The sequence below is a fragment of the Pituophis catenifer genome, unplaced genomic scaffold, assembly GCF_029215685.1.
Source record: "Pituophis catenifer annectens isolate HBS135680 unplaced genomic scaffold, rPitCat1.0.hap2 SCAF_2, whole genome shotgun sequence".
Lineage (NCBI taxonomy): Eukaryota > Metazoa > Chordata > Lepidosauria > Squamata > Colubridae > Pituophis > Pituophis catenifer.
This window is the reverse complement of record NW_027256882.1, coordinates 110,958,190-110,976,665: the sequence shown is the minus strand read 5'-3', so window position 1 is coordinate 110,976,665 and position 18,476 is coordinate 110,958,190. Positions and strand designations below refer to the sequence as shown.

At 39.9% G+C, this 18,476-nt stretch overlaps 1 protein-coding gene across 1 annotated transcript in view; it reads right to left on the bottom strand.

Annotated features, from left to right (window-relative positions):
* The window catches only part of NEURL1B (neuralized E3 ubiquitin protein ligase 1B), a 225,213-nt gene extending 211,848 nt beyond the window's left edge, over nucleotides 1–13,365 (bottom strand). Inside the window, exon 1 of the mRNA XM_070933965.1 lies at nucleotides 13,269–13,365. Within this exon, the coding sequence (XP_070790066.1) occupies nucleotides 13,269–13,365 (97 nt within the window). The remainder of the gene's footprint in view (nucleotides 1–13,268) is intronic.
* Between the last annotated feature and the right edge of the window lie 5,111 nt (nucleotides 13,366–18,476).

Below are 18,476 nucleotides of genomic sequence, written 5' to 3'. Positions count from 1 at the left end.
CAAGCAGCATGGGAGAAAAATGTTTCATACAATAATTTGAGCATTCTGGCTTTTAAAGAGGAACATGGCAAAAAAGAGGGGGGGGCAAAGCTATATATCTGAATACTCAGTTTCAATTATTGAGGAACTTATTGCAATTTGAACACACTGCATTCCATCACAAGAGACTTGTGCATTTTTCATTGTAACAGAAGTGTCCAGAAGATATAGTCATAAAAGTCAAGATGATAGCTATATCAATGCAATCAAAAGCCCACCCATTTTTTTGTATCGTGACCACATCACATACTTACTTGAAGTTTGTTTGGGGTTTTTTTGGCCAAACAGACACTCCTATTTCTAAGTACATAATGCTGCCCAACCTTGGCCATTTCCAGGGGTATGCCAGAATTCTTATCATTGGCCATGCTAGCAGTGGAATTCTGGGAGTCGAAGTCTGCACACTCTAAAACGGCCAAGACTGGGAAACACTGTCTTAGTATGTGATTGGGGGGAGGAGGGGAAGAGAGATACAGATCTCAATAATAACTTTTAAATATATATTTTTTTAAAATTTGATTTATATGCTGCCCGTCTCCGGAGACTCAGGGCAGCTTACAGTGCATTAAGCAATAGCCTTCATCCTTTTGTATATTTTATACAAAGTCAGCTTATTGCCCCCACAAACTGGGTCCTCAATTTACCTACCTTAGAAAGGATGGAAGGCTGAGTCAACCTTGAGCCTGGGGAGATTCGAACTTACTTTCATTGCAGACAGCTGGTGTTAAATTACAATGCCTTGTCTGCAGAGCTATCCAGGCTCCTTATAAATATATTAAATATAAATTTAATGGCTATTCATAATTTTAAGGAAATGAGCCTTATGTTTAATCAGATCCTGATCTGCCTAGTTCATTATGGGTAATAGTATAAGCACAAGCAGCTTTCTGGGGTTGTTGACAAGAAAACTCAGGTGTTAAAACTAGAACCTTATAAACAAATATTAGGAATTCTATCAGGGAGCTAAAGGTCTTCCCTTAATCTTAGAAACACTGGTGAGCATTCTGTAGAGAACGTGTAGAATCTATTTTGCAGTGGGGCAAAAGGAAGAATAAAAAGGGCCATAGTTGGAGCAAATAGTTTTTTTCATTACTTGCATTTTATACTATACCAATATTTTTGAAACTGTATTTGTTCCTAAGGATTGCCCATTTTATGCCTTGTTGCACATTTATTTAATAATAAAATGGCCTGATTTCTACCAGTTTTAGTAGTTCTTATTACTGGACAGATTGGAAGCTGGGAAATTGGATCTATCTTTTCTTTCTTTCATATTTTTTTTCCCAGTCCCTTCACGTGTTCTTCAGGATTTCTCAAAGATACTACATAAGGGTTGAGCCAGGCCATTTGCTAGTTCCTTCAGCATTCAAGGATGAAATTCATCTGGTCTTAGAGATTTAAAGTGTTTCAGGATAAATAGATCTTGTTTGTGTCCACGTTTCTACCTATCCCAAGTTTCAATACTGCTCCATCATCCTGCCCTTCAGTTTCCTTGAGGAACACATTTTGTTGTTATTGAAGGAGACCGACCCAAAATAGGAACCAAGTAATTCTGTTTTTTCTTTGTTACTTTTGTTTCTGTCATCACAATAGTCAGTAATACTAATTTTTTTAAAATGTCCTTTTATTTTGAACATACAGAATCTCTGGGAGCTTTTTTTTATTTGTAGTATCATTCACTAAGCTCAGCTCATTGTGAGCTTCGCCCCAGTGTTTCTGGTCTTTTCACTTCCTGAACAAATCTTCCATAACGATTAGCATCAAGTTAAGAATAGCTGATCCTCTTGTGCCTTTTCTAAGAAGGAAAAAATGTGTCAACAAGTTAGAAATATTACTAGCAGAGCTGGTTTCTCAACGGACTTCAAGTTAATTAAGCTTCTTATCATTACAATTTTATGCCAGAAATAGATGTATACTGCACACCAATGCCATTATGTAAACATACAGCTGTTTGGCTTTAAGGCCAAGTGTTATGCCAAGCGTCCATTAATTCACCAGGACTGGAGTAAGAAGTCATGAGTTGAAACTTCAAGGGTATTAAAGTCATTTATGGGGATATCAATGATAGTGGACAATTAGCTCTTTGGTGGTTAGGGTTTTGAATTAACCTCGTGTTACTCTCGTTGCAAGACATGATCTTCTGATGGTGGGGGGAGGTGGCCTGTCAGGCCCGAAAGCCATCTTTTACATTGGGCCTTCAGGCCTGCCACATTTACTGCTGTGGGAAACTGGGAGGGTGGAATTGTGTGGAGCCAGGTTGATATATAGTCATAACAACATTCCTTTCTCAAAGAGTCAAGGACCTATTGCCCTGCACCTGGAGGGGGTGTGACTGGGAGGCATCTCCAGTTGGGACGGTGGTTTGATTGGACCACATGATGGACATGAGGTGTTGGGCAGGGACTTGGATTTTCCTTTGGGTGAAAGCTGGAAGCTTTCAGATTCAGATTTTCCCAGAAAATATGACTTCCTTTTTTTCTGCAATAAAGATTTCTAATCTACCAGGCTGGGTCTGAGAATTCCAAGTTCTACCTGAAAAGTCCAACTAAGCCATGAAGTGTCAGGAGATTATTGATTTATTGCCAAGTTCTAGCTGAAAAGCCTGACGTTTTGGAACTGTCCAGATCTTCTCCTTAGGTTGACAGGCAATAATAAACATGATCAGTGGGGGATTTATTTTTTCCTCTCCATTTATTTCAATTCAGGCTGTCTACAGTATTGTCAAGTTCATTCTTCTTTATTCCAAAGCAGGAATTGATATTTTTAATGTACGCTGCAACTCCTCCTCCCATTCTGTTGCCTTGTTCCTTTCAACAAATGGTGTCCTTCAGTTGTTATATTCTAATCATGCAAGTCACCCAACAAGATCTCCATTACAAGTTTTAAATCAGACTTGCCTTTGCCTTTCTATACTAATACAGTAGTGCCAATTCACCTTGTTTGTCTGAGGACTACTGCACAGGGTAATATGTTAATATTATATGGCAATGTTCTAATTTTTGTTTGGGTGGCTGAAAAGCCTGATTTTAGCAAGTTTTTTTCAGTGCATAAGTCTTTATATATGAGGCTCTTTATTCAAGAATATGAGCATTTGCATACTCATATGATGTGGTTTACAGCCATCCTAATGAATCTTGCCATGATTTGTTTAAATACATTTTTACGTTCTTGTGAATTACAACCTAACTTGTACCAGCAGTCCATCATCTAGATCTGCATGGGCTCAGAAACCAGATCTCTCCAGTCAACACTCTATGTACATAGTTTCTTATTGACTTTCTGTACTCTTCTTTTCCTTTCTGAACCTCTTTCACAGACCAGAATGGCGAACAAGAACACCATCATAGCTCTAGAACAAGGCTGTCAAACTTGCAGCCCGCAGGCCAGAGGAATCAATGCTGGCCACGCCCATGCCCGGTTTAGCGAAGGGGAAAAGTTGTGATACGTCACGTGATGCTGCAAGTTTGACACCCCTACTCTAGAATCTTGAATTTTCTTTCAAAAACATTGAAGTCTCTGAGGATATAATTGTAGCTGTTGTTCATAATAGAATGTGTCCTTACAGAGTGTACATTAGCAAAAATGCACAAATGTCAGTGCTGTTGATAAATCTTTAAATTGTTGTGTCATATTTTTGATCTTTGATTCTGGTGGACAGCACATTTCACAAACCAAAGGGCTTAATCAAGATAAATTTATTTTCTCACAACAGTGAGTCACCAATTATTATGATTCTCCTCTTAGTCTTCTTAAAGGGCACAGTTGTATCCTCTCTGGCCTTTGAAGGTCCATCATACTTACCTCAATTCTTCCTTTTTCTTTCCCTGAATCCTCAGGGCCTATTTCTTTTATGAGGGCATACAAACTCTAAATTCCTGCACCATAAAATATTTTCTACATCTAAAATATTTTCTGATACTCTCACCCATTGACCTTGCTGTCCCATCTGTCCGATTTATGAGGTTTGCTTTCACTGTCCATTTGTGTTATACATTCACTTTTATTTGAACTGACAAATCCAAGCCTCTTCTTATCAATTGACATGTGGCCACTCATTACTCCAGTCTTTTGTCTTTTCTTATGAGCTTCATTGCAAATGTTTCTTAGGCTGCTGTTTCCAGATAAGCCACAAGCTTTGCATACTACCGTTGCAGACTCCTGTCTATCTTAATTTTTATTTCTTATGCAACCACCAAAGAAAGGTATTTATTTACTTTCTCAGGCTCTAAAATCGACCAAATACTTGACTTCTGACTTAAAGCAAAATTTGTTCAGAGCTCTCCTCACCCCTCTCCAGGCAAACTCTTGTTAGTTCTCCCTGTTCACTGGTTCAATCAAATTGTTTCCTGAAACTCGGCTCCCTTATATTCTTCCTACAGTCTCTGTTTATTCAGCAGGAAGCAATCACCCACAACGTGAAGTCAACAGCTCTCAGGATGCACACTTTGCAGCTGCAGCTATTCAAGAGACAATCTTTTCACTCCTCACAGCTCAGCACACATTGCCTCCAGAAGGCTAATACAGTCGGTTAACTACCATTCTCTATCTCACATCTCACTTTTCTACTGATCCCTTTTTTGCAACTTTGACATTAAGGGGCTAAGCTAATAAATCACTTGGGGGAAGAAAGCAACTATGCAAATGAATGCTTGCCAGTGCTTGCTGGCCAAGACTGGGGCAACAGAGGCTTCCTGTAGTATGGCGATCAACTCTAGAGCCATGTGATTCTGGGGCTGCTTGCCACTTTGCAGGTCAGGGTGCAGGGTGACCAAAAGGGCACAGATGGAGGAAGATAAGAGTTGGGGGAGCACCTCTGCAGTTGTAAGTGCAGGCAGGCTGCCAAGCACCTGAATTTTGATCACTTGATCACAGGGCAATGCAAGAGCCATAACTTGGGGCATGGGTCTACTTTTGCAGCACTGTATTTTTACAGTGTTGTATTTTTAACAGTCACTGAACAAATATGTTGAGGATTACCTAGTTTTTTGTTCTGCAACCACAATGGGTATCAACAACTCAGACACTATGTGGAAAATCATGCAACCACAACTGTGCTTATAATTGTACTTCTGTTTTCATTACAGAGTCAGGATACAGCCCCAAACAGCCAGATGAGCCTGAATGACAGGAAAGGTTTCCAGAAATTGATTCATGAAGAAATCAGGTAAAAGAACAAATCTTACAGGTCTTTCTAGGAAAATTAGCTAGAAGAGAATAGATGTTTTCGTTTTTACATTCATTGGAGAGAAAGGATTACAAGAGAGTAAGAAGGCACAGAATAGGAAATACAAATCAAAGGAATGCACCGACACCATCCATTTGCCTAGTGCTAGGAGGCAAAAAAAAAGCCTTTAATGAAAAATTAGACAGCCCATAACCCATTGGGCCATCATTTCAGAAATGTTTCCTCATCTAAACAGAGAAACAAAATGACCTTGGGTGAGTGAAAAAAAAACAAGTGGGAGAGGGCCCAACTTCCAACTTCCTGTCAGTTTCCCCGTTGAGTTTCCTGGTAGGAAAGCTGGCAGGAAGCATTGGAAACTTTCCTTCCTTCCTTCCTTCCCATATTTGTTGCCCCAAACTTCCAATTTTGTCCAACTGAAGGTTGCAAAGTATCAAACAGACAGCAGAGTTTTAGTTGTATGTAAATTGATTTAGGGTCTTGTCAATTGAAGGCAGCAGCTTTTAACTTTCTCTACACAAAGAAGCCTTAATATGAAATCAAGGAAAGAATTTTAAAATCTCATTACTATGGGAAACATTTTCAAGGAGTCATTGCTGAGAAGAGGACTAAACCTTCTCTTCCAAAAGTTGTGACTAAAACATGGAACTGTCTTAGAGATTTTGATTAGTATTCTTAAAGATGTAGAAATCTGTTAAATGTCTGTCTCTTGTTGCTATCCATGGAATTAATTAGTTAGGAATCACAGGAAAGCCTACAGAGGCTCAACATATTTAGCATCTGTTCTGTCACATAAAGCCAGAACTGTTTCCTTAGTGATGTCTTCCTCCCACAGTTTCCTGCACCTGTATGTACCAGACGGAGGCATTCCAAACAGCCCCAGGAATATACAGTAAAAATACACTAGCATTAGGTCATTGATATACAATTTTTAATTTAAAACAAAACCCTCCTATTCCCCCCCAAAGAGGTTTACATTTGAGAAACCATAAAACTCCTATAAAATCAGGAAAAGGAGATAAAAGAAATTCTGAATCTTTCCCAAATGTTTTATTTCTTCCAATGCTTTTTTTATTTGAAGAAATGTCCATCTGTGAAACTCAACAGGACTAGATAGATGCTTGCAGATGATGGGCCATAATTTTGTATGTCTAGGTAAAAAAGGTAATTGTTAGCATTATTGAATACCTTGAATACTTATTCCTTGAATACTTATACCAGCCGTTGTCTTCCAGGTGCATCAGAATTAAAAGTTCCACTCACCATTGAATACTGGTACTTACGTTGAAGAAAGCTCCCCTAAAACATTAGCTAATATGCTTAATTGTTTTGACAGGCCATATATGGTAGCCAGAAACAGAGGTCCGCTGATAGCAATATAGTAAAGCTCACTTCAATGGGCTTCCCTGAAGTCATCCCATTCAAGGAGTGGGCACAGCCTATTAATCTGAGCTGCTACTGATGTTTCTGGAAAAGCCACTGGGAAGATTAGAGCTGAGCAGCTTCACCATGACAGCAACCGTGGGAACACTGGGCGATTGATAAAGGCAGGTTTTGCCCCATGCCACAATCAGGATTCTAGCTCAAAAATGCTGAGAGGTGACAAAGAAAATGGTAAGAGAGCTCAGCTGTGGGTGACTACAAGGAAAGAGCACTCCCCTATTCCCACAGCACTGGTGATAGGAATGGGGATATTAATAGGACAAGGTGGCAGCTTCAATGCTGAGCCCTGCCAGCTTGAAAGAACCAGGATGATTAATGCATGCTTTTATGGATGCGCAAAGTGCAGATGGGCTTTTTATTGATGCACAAAAGTTCCTTTCAGATTTAATGGGCATACAGGATTAATGGATACCTTTTCCCCCTGACCGACCCATTAAATCAAGGTTTTCCTGTATATACCTTATGTGGCAAAAATGCATAACCTACATATCCTCGGCTAACGAAATCATTCTGAGTTGTCCTTCCGTGAAGATCGCGTTGTGTATTCTCTGCTCTTGTTTCAAATGCAAGTCCAATTTCATTATAAGTATTCATATTCAGGGACAGTCCCTTTTAGCCTCAAGCAAGTTTATAAAATAGAGGCCAACATAGCTTTGGGAACAATTGTGCTTAATCAAATAAAGTTCATTTTAGTCAATGATCTCTTTTGACAAGTGTTAAAAGATTCAAAGGAAATGGCCCCCCTTCATTTGTACCCACTGATGTCTTGAACCTGAGGTCAAAACAGATCAGAGATGAGATCTTTTCATGGGCTTTACTGCTGTGCACAGTGCTAATTTTATCCTGGCCATGATGCAGCACTGAGAGAAAATGATCAAACCTTTTCCCTCTGTTGAGATTATATCTACATTTGAATGGGAAAGGCATCCGTTTACATCACAGGGATAGGATTAAACATTTATCTTCCTAGATCATTGTTCTGATCAAATTTAGACCTGCTGCTCTGGTTTAAAAGAGAATTAATCTAATATCTTCCAGGTCACATCTAATTTGCCCTTGCAATGTACACTGTCCATATGAACTATGAACTTCTATTAAGGTAAATATCTATGGAGATTCTCAGTCATCCAGGTCACGATTGTCCCAAAGGTGCTTTTTCAAGAGGCAACTGGACTTTCTGTTTTTCTTTGAAGATGTTTCGCTTCTCATCCAAGAAGCTTCTTCAGCTCTGACTGAATGGTGGGGATCCGAACCATCCAGTCAGAGCTGAAGAAGCTTCTTGGATGAAAAGCGAAACGTCTTCAAAGAAAAACCAGAAAGTCCAGTTGCCTCTTGAAAAAACACCTTTGGGACATTCTATTAGAGACCTTTTTTCTAGGAACTTGATTGTTTGGAATATAAAAAAAAATAGCCTCCAAGAAACTAAAGAGGGACGTGTTTATAAAAATAACAGAAACCTGGCCATGTCTTTCAACGGTCATGTGTTTACTCATTGTATTTAGCCATAGTAATATGTTGTGGAATGCAACCATGAATTTAAAAACCATGATTTACAATTTCATTGTTTGGTGATCCCAGCTATGATTTTTTCAATGAATCTTGGTTAAAACAAAGCATGACTTAACATAATCAATACATATATGATTACTTCAGGGAGTCAATGTACTGTAAAACAACATGTTGTTGCAATTATCTTCAAAATATTTGCAGAAAGTGATCCCAATGCAAAAGCCAATCTCAAATATATTGCAAAACCTTGCACTTCTATCATCACTGAACAACACTGTTCACCCAACACATCAACATTCTTGTTATTACAGGTAGCCCTTAACTTATAATCAGTCACTTAGGGACCATTTGAAGTTCCAACAGACTTACCTGGGGGGAAGGAATGGGTACTTATGACCTGGATTTGAAGTTCTGATGGGCAGGGGTCCCCCACACTTATGGGACCATACTTTGGGTCTTGGCAACTGGGTTACATTTAAAGCTATTTGTAGCATCCTGTGATCACTTGGCCATGTTTTAAGACAATTTTACCAAAAAGCAACATTTACTCCTGGTTTTTGAGAAAAGTTTACTATAGTGAATTACTGGTTCATTTAATAACTGCAGCAGTCTCTTAACCACTGCTACAAAATAAGCTGTCAAATCAAATCAGTCACATGACTGATTTGCTTTACAACCATCATAAGTTATGACAGTGATGGACAGAATCCATTACGGTTATAACTCGAGGACCAAAATCTGTTCTTATGTTTTCTGTACCTAATGAAAGTAGGATTCAGAGGCAGATGAGTCGTTCGTACTCAGAATGAGTTGTGTCACATCAAGTGCAGCAAAGGATTCCTTTACGAAGATGATTTTATTGTACGAGAGATGCAATCTTTGAGCTTTCGTTTGGTTTGACTGAGAGAGCCTCTTCTCTCTAGCCAAATCTGAAGTTTTGAAATAATTTTAAGTATTACGAAGGCTCCTGCCCTCCTACACATTTCCCTCAGGAATCTTAAGAGAACACTCTGACTCCCATCAAAGTAAGACAGCACCATAGACGGTAGACACAAGCATCCATTTCTCTTCCTGAACTTCTGTACTGAGTAAAGAACAGCCAACGTGTTGGCAAGAACGATTCACTCCCACTACAAAACATGCCAAGTCAAACAGCAGCCAGTCTGCTGTTTATACACATAAAATAAGCACATGCATCCTAGAAACAGTGTATTTTGCCTTTGGGAAAGAATGCACAATATCTTAGTTGAGCACCCATAATCTCACTCCAAAGCTTTGAAAAATTTGCCTGAAAAAAATTAGTTATATAGTTTCTTCAGAATATCTCAATATCTGGACCCTGCTAATATGGCTTTCTGACTGCAGGAGTGGGAAAGAACTCACCTTATAGATTAAGCACACTGTTTTGACACATTTATATTCCCAAGTAAATGCCATGAAGATACACTTTCAGTCGGTACAGTTCACTTTGTACTTTCCTGTATTTCTCCAATTTAGGACTTCAGGTTGCTCCTTCAGGCCACAACATTAGTTCATCTACATAAATTTGGACAACTGGTTCATTTTAAATCCGTGTTTTCCAAACTTGGCAACTTTAAAATATGTGGACTTCAACTCCCAAATGGAAGTATCCAGGAAGCTTATCCAGGTACATAAACCTCTTACAACTCTGACATTGGGCAGTTTCTTTTTTTTTTTTTTGCAGTCCAAAATACACTCAATCACATGGTTGTTGTGAGAAAAACATAGAAGAGAGTGCTACCTGTGTTTCTTTGAGCTCCTGAACAAAAGACAGGCTATCAATTTAATAATTATTCAAATTTTCATTGATGCTTTCTTCTACTGAATTGGATTGGTGGATATGAATATGCCACTGTTGTAGAATTACTTTTTTCTCTGTATTTAAATCTGCACTGCATTATCACAGGAAAAAATATTCTTCAGGTTAGGTTGCAACCTCTTCATTCTGCCAACAGGGGAGTTTTCAAAACTAAGCCATATAAATAATCAACTGAGGTATAGTCACCAGCTAATTAAAGATTGCTTTAGCTATGAATACAGGCTGCCCTCTAGTGGTAACAATTTAACATCGCTGGCTAGAAAAACTAGTTTAATTAGCATAATAAGACAACAGCAAATGCTTTTTGTTCTTCAAGAATGACCGGAATGTTGCCACTTTTGGCTCTTCACTTTGGGACAAAACAGAAACATTGGGAACATAATTAGAATGCAGAAAAAAAGGAACTAGGGCAGCTAACTAGATTCTAAGTGGGTGCTGCCCCTATGAGTTGATATGGAGAACTCTTTGTGGAAACCCAGACATTTTTAACATAAAAAGTGAAATGAATGAAAATGGTGGATGTGTGTACTCCCAAATTTGGTTTGTTTGTTTTTCTTTTATGGTTATCAGATATGTTGCATTGAACTTCATCTGGCAAACATGATGGGTTCAAACATTATAAAGGAAATTATACTATAGTTCCTTAAATGATATCGCTTTCTGGAACAGAAAATCTGGTCCCAACTTTGTAACTATGTCCTCCTACATTCCACTTGCCATCAAGATATCCAAATATCCAAAAAGGATATTGCAAATGGACCTTGCCAGGTAGAAGCTGAATCACTTATATCTACTGTTTTCTACCTCCTGATTAGTTTTGAAAAATGGTAAAATGATAAAATACAAGTTTACAACACCAATACAGTGATAAATATGTTATAGTGATTAAAATAAAATAAACATAACCCAAAAGTCCTAATTATCATAAAAAATCTTGCTGTATTGTGCTTTCTTACTGAGCACAGATATTTCCTCCTATATATGGCACCAGCTGATTCTGCACCTGCTTGAACTTTAGATTTGATGATGGAATTAGTGATATGGACTACTATAATTGGTTCTTCCTACAAGAGATCAAGAAGTAGATGATTAACTATGACAAGCTTTAGTCAAGTTCTTCTTTCACAAGTATTTTTCTTGCATATAAACTAGTATGTCATGATTAAGCAGGTCTAATATCTATTTAATGAGTTTTTTATATTTTTATTTAAACAAACAGCATAAACACAAAAAAGAATAAAACTGATTATTATTCCCTAATAAGTGTAAATAAAATTCAGAGTCAGATTAAATAAATTAGCACAAAGTATCAGGTTTCCTGAAAGAATTTAAAAAACCTTTTATATTTCACATTGCTAAAACCTCTGGAAGTTTAAATTGCCAGAAGAATATCATTTTTACTTTTAAATATCATTATTCCAAAGGACAGGAGGCCAAGCTATAATATGATAATGCAAACAAAATATTTGGAATATGCAAAAAAGATTTACTGTCTGAACGGAACCATGTCTCTTCATAACCTTCCAACATATTGAACTGCATATTAAAGCTTGGTGGCGCAGCAGACTAAAGTGCTGTTAAGTAGCACCAGCTGCCTGCAATTACTGCAAGTTCGAATCTCACCAGGCTCAAGGTTGACTCAGCCTTCCACCCTTTCGAGGTAGGTAAAATGAGGACCCGGATTGTGGGGGCAATAAGCTGACTTTGTATAAAAAAGAACACCGCTTAGAGGGGGCCAAAAGCCCTACTAAGCAGGTATATACAAAAGTATGAAGGCTATTGCTTAACGCATTGTAAGCCGTCCTGAGTCTCCGGAGAAGGGCGACATATAAATCAAACCAATAAATAAAGCTAATTTTTTTATATAAACAAAACACACTTTTGCAAAGCTCCATTAGGAACAAATGACTGGTCAGAACCATTTCTTTTAAAAAGAAATGTTGATATTTTGCCAAAACACATTAAAATAACTGCATAAAGTATGCAGCACACACTATAACTCTTGAGATTTAAAATTAATTGCACTGATTAACAGATTTGTTGGTATTAATGTATATATCTAAAGTTGCAGTAATTCATACTCTTATCACTACCTAATTGAATTATAGTAATGCATTCAATATGGGACATAAAATGCAACAAGTATAAATTGGGGCAACCTATATATTAGAAACTAATAGGTTTCTAGGTGCCATTAAAAGTACTTACCAATCCTTAAATGCCTTGGCACCAGGATACTTAACAGGACTTTCTGCTTCACAGAGAAGTAGAGCCATCTAGTTTATCCAACATGGACTTTCCATCCATATATACCATGGTTTCCCTCTACAGTGGAAATACAGGAGCTCAGAGCTCACAAGCAGTACTTTTCAACTGTAGTCCCTTATTATGAATGAGTCACTCACTGGAGATTAGGTGAGAAGCCTCACTGCTGGCTTTCCAGAATCTTAAAATAAAGGTGTTTCAGAGGACCAAAACCAAATCACATGAGGCTTTTACTGGATATGTAAACTCAACTGAGTGTATTATGTAAGTTTTTTTTCTATCTCTGTGCAGTTTCATTACTAGCCTTTTTTGTCTTACTTGGCTATTCTCTTTTGTCTTATTTTATCCTTCAGCCTGCATTTGTACAATAAATAAAAATGTCCACTGCACATCAAAATGGCATGTGTGGTGATGTCATGATACAAACTCCACCCTTATGTATTTCATCCAGATGACTGGAGGCAAGTACCTAACTACCGGATTAGCTATAAAAAGCTGGCTTGTCCTACAGTACGCAATGCTCCAGGCGGGGTGGGGTGTTGGCTGGGTTTCTTTCCAAAATCTTGCTTTTTGTAGCTCAAGCCCATCTGAAACTTTCTACTGTATTGCCCAAATTCTATGCCTGCTCCCAAACCCATTCAAGGGTAAAGTGGTATCTTCCATAATTTGAGAATTCTTAAAAATCCTGCTCAGCACAGCCCATAAATCACCAGTTACTGTTGCTCAGCACAAATAGAGAACATCAGACTACCTATTATTTCTATGTAGGTTTAATGCAAAACTGTCAAAGATCAGCCATAGGTGCACAACCTGTAAACCAATAGCTTCCACGGGTGGCCCAATTAAACCAACCTGTTCTGAGCTCACAGAAAAAAGCTAAACCCTAAGCTATCCACTTCAATTAAGGTCAGTTAAAACGTGCTTGGCTACTTCGTCCAAGGTGTCGTCCGAACGCATTTACCTGACACTTCGTGTTGCAGGTACACTTACCCAGAGGAAGGACCTGGGAGACCCAGGAGCTGCTAGACCCGCTGCTAAAACCGATACGGATCCCCGCTGCCAGGGGAGCAGACTCCGCGTTGCCCATGGCTAGGAGGCGCGTGCGAGGGGTCTCTTTTCCCGTGGGTCGGAAAGCGCGCGGGTGGGTGGGTGGGTGGCTGGGTCGCCGCTCCGAGCTCTCCTAAAGCAGCAGGCGAGGGACGTCAAGGCAGACTTCGGCCTTTGGCAGCTGCCACTTCTCCCGCCTGAGCGCGAGTTCAAACCCGGCACGTGGGCGAGGAGACCGACCAATGGGCGACCGAGGCGAGTCGCGGGCTTCGACTCAACCTCGTCCCCGCGGAAGGCCGCCGCGGCTGTCAGGGAAAGGTGGGGAGGCTCCGCCCCGCCGCTGGAGCTCCAGAAGCCGCAGCTTCCTTGCGAGTTTACAAGGCCGGCTAAAGGGTTTTATGGTCGGATTTGCAGATCTTGGGTATTCGCAGACAGATGGGAGGGATCGGGGGGAGGGGGGGGAAGCGAAGTCTCCGCGGCCCAGAACTATAATGCTATTAACCAGCTTTGCCAAGCTGGCTAGAAATTGTGGAAGCTGCAATCTCAACACCACTGGTGATGGACTGGAAGGAACTAGTTTGGTGAAGAGCTTCTATCCTCGTAATTACTAAGAATTTTTGGAGCTCAGAATTAAAATTCGGGGTGGTCCTTGGTGCTCTCTGAGCTAGGTTGTTTTCTTGCAGACCTTTCATTTCCCAAACTAGGTAACATCATCAGTGCTGGTGCCTAGCACCAAGGAGCCCTCTTAATTACTTCCCTACGTGTAAAAAAATATATGGGCAAGTGTTCAGTCTGTACCTTTACTTTTGATCCAAAACCCAAAATGTTTGAAGCAAACATGGAACAAAGCAGCTTTCCTATTATTCTGCCTTTTCCTTTTTCTCCATTGCAGATGTGGGGTCCAAAGGAAGGGGTCGAGGGAGCCCCCCCCTTTCCCCCCCCCCTCCCAGTGAGCTTCCATTGGATAGGAGAGGGGCATCAGCCACTGATCAGAATGAGAGAACTCAGGAGCGTAGAGTTTCAGGACTTTTCTCCAATAGAGAAATTCTGCCAAAATAAAGCCCCACCTGATTTTTAGTATGGAACTATGCAACATCATGGTTGCCATCTTGACATTTTTAATCGTATCTTGTGGTTCCCCTGTGCCTATAACTTTCACTGAGTAACATAATTAAATTTGCTTCTAAGACAGTGTGTAGCAAAGCATCAGAGATTCCACCCAACTGGAAGCTATGGCAACACAGGATTGGTTTAAGGAGGTAGAAAAGCTACTGTAATTCCATTACATAATATGACAGCACACCTCTCCTTAAATCAGAGTGCTGAAGGTCAGTGTTGTCAGATCAAGAGAGAAGGCTGAAGTCATTTGGACGTTATGATACTGTTGAAAACTGCAAGGGGGGAGGGACCATTACAATTATATTGGTCCAGTGATGGTTGGATTCCCCAAATGATGAAATGGTTTACAATATAACCCTGTTCTTCATAGGCAGATGAATAGTAGCACCATATAGTACTGGCCAGCAACCATAATGATGTTAACTAACTAGCAATATCACCGGACAAGATCATGCAAAGTAGCAAGAATTATGATTATCATGAAAATAGGTTTGTTATGACTGTGTTCACACAACTCAGCCTGATCAGGATTTAGCAGCTATATTATATGCAAGCAAACTAGTACTCAGTGGTGCTCTTCCAAACCAAGACTTGGTTAGTTTGATTAGTACACTATATAGCTGCCTATTTGCCAACTCATTTCCTAAGAGATTATGCATATAAAGTTAAGACAACATTAGAGGCCCGAAACAGCATTGACATGAACTCATATCCTCATGCTAACATTACAAGTAATCCTCATTTAATGATTACAATTGGGACTGGCAACATGGTCTGTAAGCAAAGTGGTCACTAAGTGAAACTGCAACTGAGCTTATGAACTCATTGTTTTACAGATCTGTGAAGGCTTGGCTTGGTCCCAAAGTTACTTTTTCATCACCGTGTTAACTGAACAGTCGCTATGTGAGGCAGTCACTAAATGAGGATACCTGTAGTCTCTTTGAGAGATTTCTTCCTTATATCTCCTGTCCTGGTATTTCTCTGGAAGTCACTATGTTAGCCAGATTGTGTATTAAACTGTCTCAACATGACTACTCAGCATAAAATAACAAGGGTGTCCCTCCTTAGATGGAGATATACAAATTCCAGATCTTTTTCATGAGCTACTTGTGTAACAGGAAAATGTAGAAAGACAGAGGTATGCCTTCCAGATCTGTGCTGCGGAGTAGAGTTGTTTGTATCTCTGTACTGCCAGCTAGTGTTCATCCAGAATTTTGCAAGTATGGTTGTAGACTTACTTTTCTACATATAGGTCCTCTTCTCACAAGTAGCACCTGGAAAGAGCTACATATACTGTATAAACACATGTAGATGCCTATAAATAAGTTTTAATTACACAACTGTAATTTTGTCATGTATTAGTCACATTATTTGCTATTAGGTTTCTTCAGTAGCATTGCATATTTTTGGCACCCAAAAATCACCAGATTCAAGCCTCTCTGATCTCTCTCCTGAAATACAAGTTTAGGAAAACCAATGGTCTGACTCGAAATAGAGAAGCTTCCTATATTCCTAAAATCAAAATATTTTGATTGTTGACTTCCTTTGCTTAAGTATGAAATTACTTAATATTATGTTAGTCAGTGGTGCAAAACAATTTTCATCTCATTTGAAAATAACGACCTAATTTCCTGTAGCAGTGCGTCTTGGCGCTTCTCTTTCCTGAAAAAATGCTGACACCAGTCTAGTTGCCCCAAGATGTGTTTCTCTCAGCTTCTGAGTGACGTTGCCGTGAAAGAAGCATTTGAGAGAACTTTGATAACGGCTGTCCAAGTGCAAGCAGTGGAATGATTGCGATATCTGACTACTAGTAATCTCCCCCTAATGCATTTCTTATCTTTTCCATTAGAAGCTACAAACTATTAGGTTATTTCTAGTACATTAACCAACGTAATAGCTCCAAACCTTCATAGAACTGCATTCCACTATTCTAAAGCATCTTCCTGGTGTACAGGACTGCAAATAAAAAAACCACAGTCCAGGAAGTATTGGCCTCTTTTAAGAGAAAAGTGCCGGAAAATAATATCTAGAATGAACTAATGAACAAGACTCACATTTATAACTATAAAAAACACATGATATGGATATTAACCACAAAAAGAGTCACCCTCCCAGGAAAATCAGATAAGAAACCTCCATGTGTCAGCAAATAAAAAAATCCCTTCATCAAAATCCAAAGCATAGAGCGAAATATCTGCTGGCTATGCTCACTTTGTAGTGATGGTAACAGTATGTGGAAAATGAAAACTCTTCTTTATGAAGACTCTGCCAAGGACAGAATTCCTAGAACAAGACAACTGAAGAATTTCAATTAAGATAAGAACATCCTCTCTCAGTCACAAAGCTCTTCTGAAGCTCAGGGACTGCCTTTTATTTCCCCAAAGGAAGATCCAACTCAAGCACTTAAAATGCTGAATATTCCCACTTGAGAAGGTATCGTTTATTTCCTGAAAGAGGTCTGGCTTTGCCGACTATAATCACGGAAATGAAAAGAATTACTATGTGTCACCAAAATTTGATGCATCACTTGCCCAGAAATATGTTCCTCTGAACCAGAACCACAAAAGAGTAATATATTTGATTCACTTGGTTCCATGTCTGTGAAAGCAGAAGCTGGCTGCCTATGGAAACATTCACCCTAAAGTAGCTTTCTTCATGGAGTCTAAATGGTTTGGATTAGGAACATCAGATCTAGAGTGAAAAATCCACACTTTCAGGAGATGACAGAATATATTTCTCTAGGACAGGGGTGTCAAACTGGATTTTTTCAAGGGCCAGATCAGCATTGTAGTTCTCCTCTGCAGGCCAGCTGGGGAGGAGACAGGATGGACACTTCCTACAGCACTTTGCCAGCCAAAATACGCACAGTCACTCGTCACTTCCCGCCTGGACTACTGCAACGCTCTCTACATGGGGCTCCCCCTGGGGTGCACCCGGAGGCTCCAGCTGGTCCAGAACGCGGCCGCGTGGGGGATTATGGGGGCGACGAGGCGCTCCCATGTGACACTTCTCCTGCGCAAGCTGCACTGGCTCCCGGTGGTCTTCCGGGTGCGCTTCAAGGTGTTGGTGACCACCTTTAAAGTGCTCCAAGGTTCAGGGCCGGGGTATTTACGAGACCGCCTTCTGCCACCAATAGCCTCCCACCGGCCAGTACGCTCACACAGAGTGGGCCTCCTCAGGGTGCCGTCCGCCAGACAATGTCGGCTGGCGACCCCCAGGGGGAGAGCCTTCTCTGTGGCAGCGCCCACCCTCTGGAACAACCTCCCCCCAGAGATACGTACAATAACAGACCTCCGGATTTTTCGTCGGGCCCTGAAAACCTATTTATTTCAACTAGCTGGGCTGGCTTGAGTCAAATTTTAAACTGATTTTAAATTGGAATTGTTTTAATTACGGCCGAAATATTTAATTATTTTAAACAGTTTTTAGATTTTGTATGTCTTGTTTTTACTTTGGCTGTTCACCACCCTGAGTCCTATATTGGAGAAGGGCGGTATAGAAATTTAAACAAATAAATAAATAAAATAAAATGGGGCACGGGGGTTTTGGCTGCCAGACGTACCGCAGGCCAGCCCTTTTCTATTTCCAAGCTGGCCCCATGGACCAGATTTAATCACCCCACGCTTGAGTTTCACACCCCTGCTCTAGGAGGAACCTATGAATTCCAGATCTTTTATCTTTTATCTTATTGGGCAATGGGATAGTCATCTAAAAATGGACAGTAGTGCCATCACCACAATGGAGTTGCAATGTTTCTTTATCTCTTTGCTGCCATCCTGTGGTCATCTGGATATCTGCAGTCCAGACCTGGTAACCCCAATTGGATTAAACTTCAATCATCTCAAACTAAGTGGTAGAGGGATTTGTAATTTTGAGGTGAAATTGACCCAAATGGCATGTAATAACTCTCTCTCTCACTTCTTCTCTGAGCATTTTCTCTCAGTCTGTTTAATCTGATGCCATCAGATTACATCTTCCTAACGTACAGCAAATAAAACAGGACAATCTTAGAAAAGAAGCTGCATGTTTTCT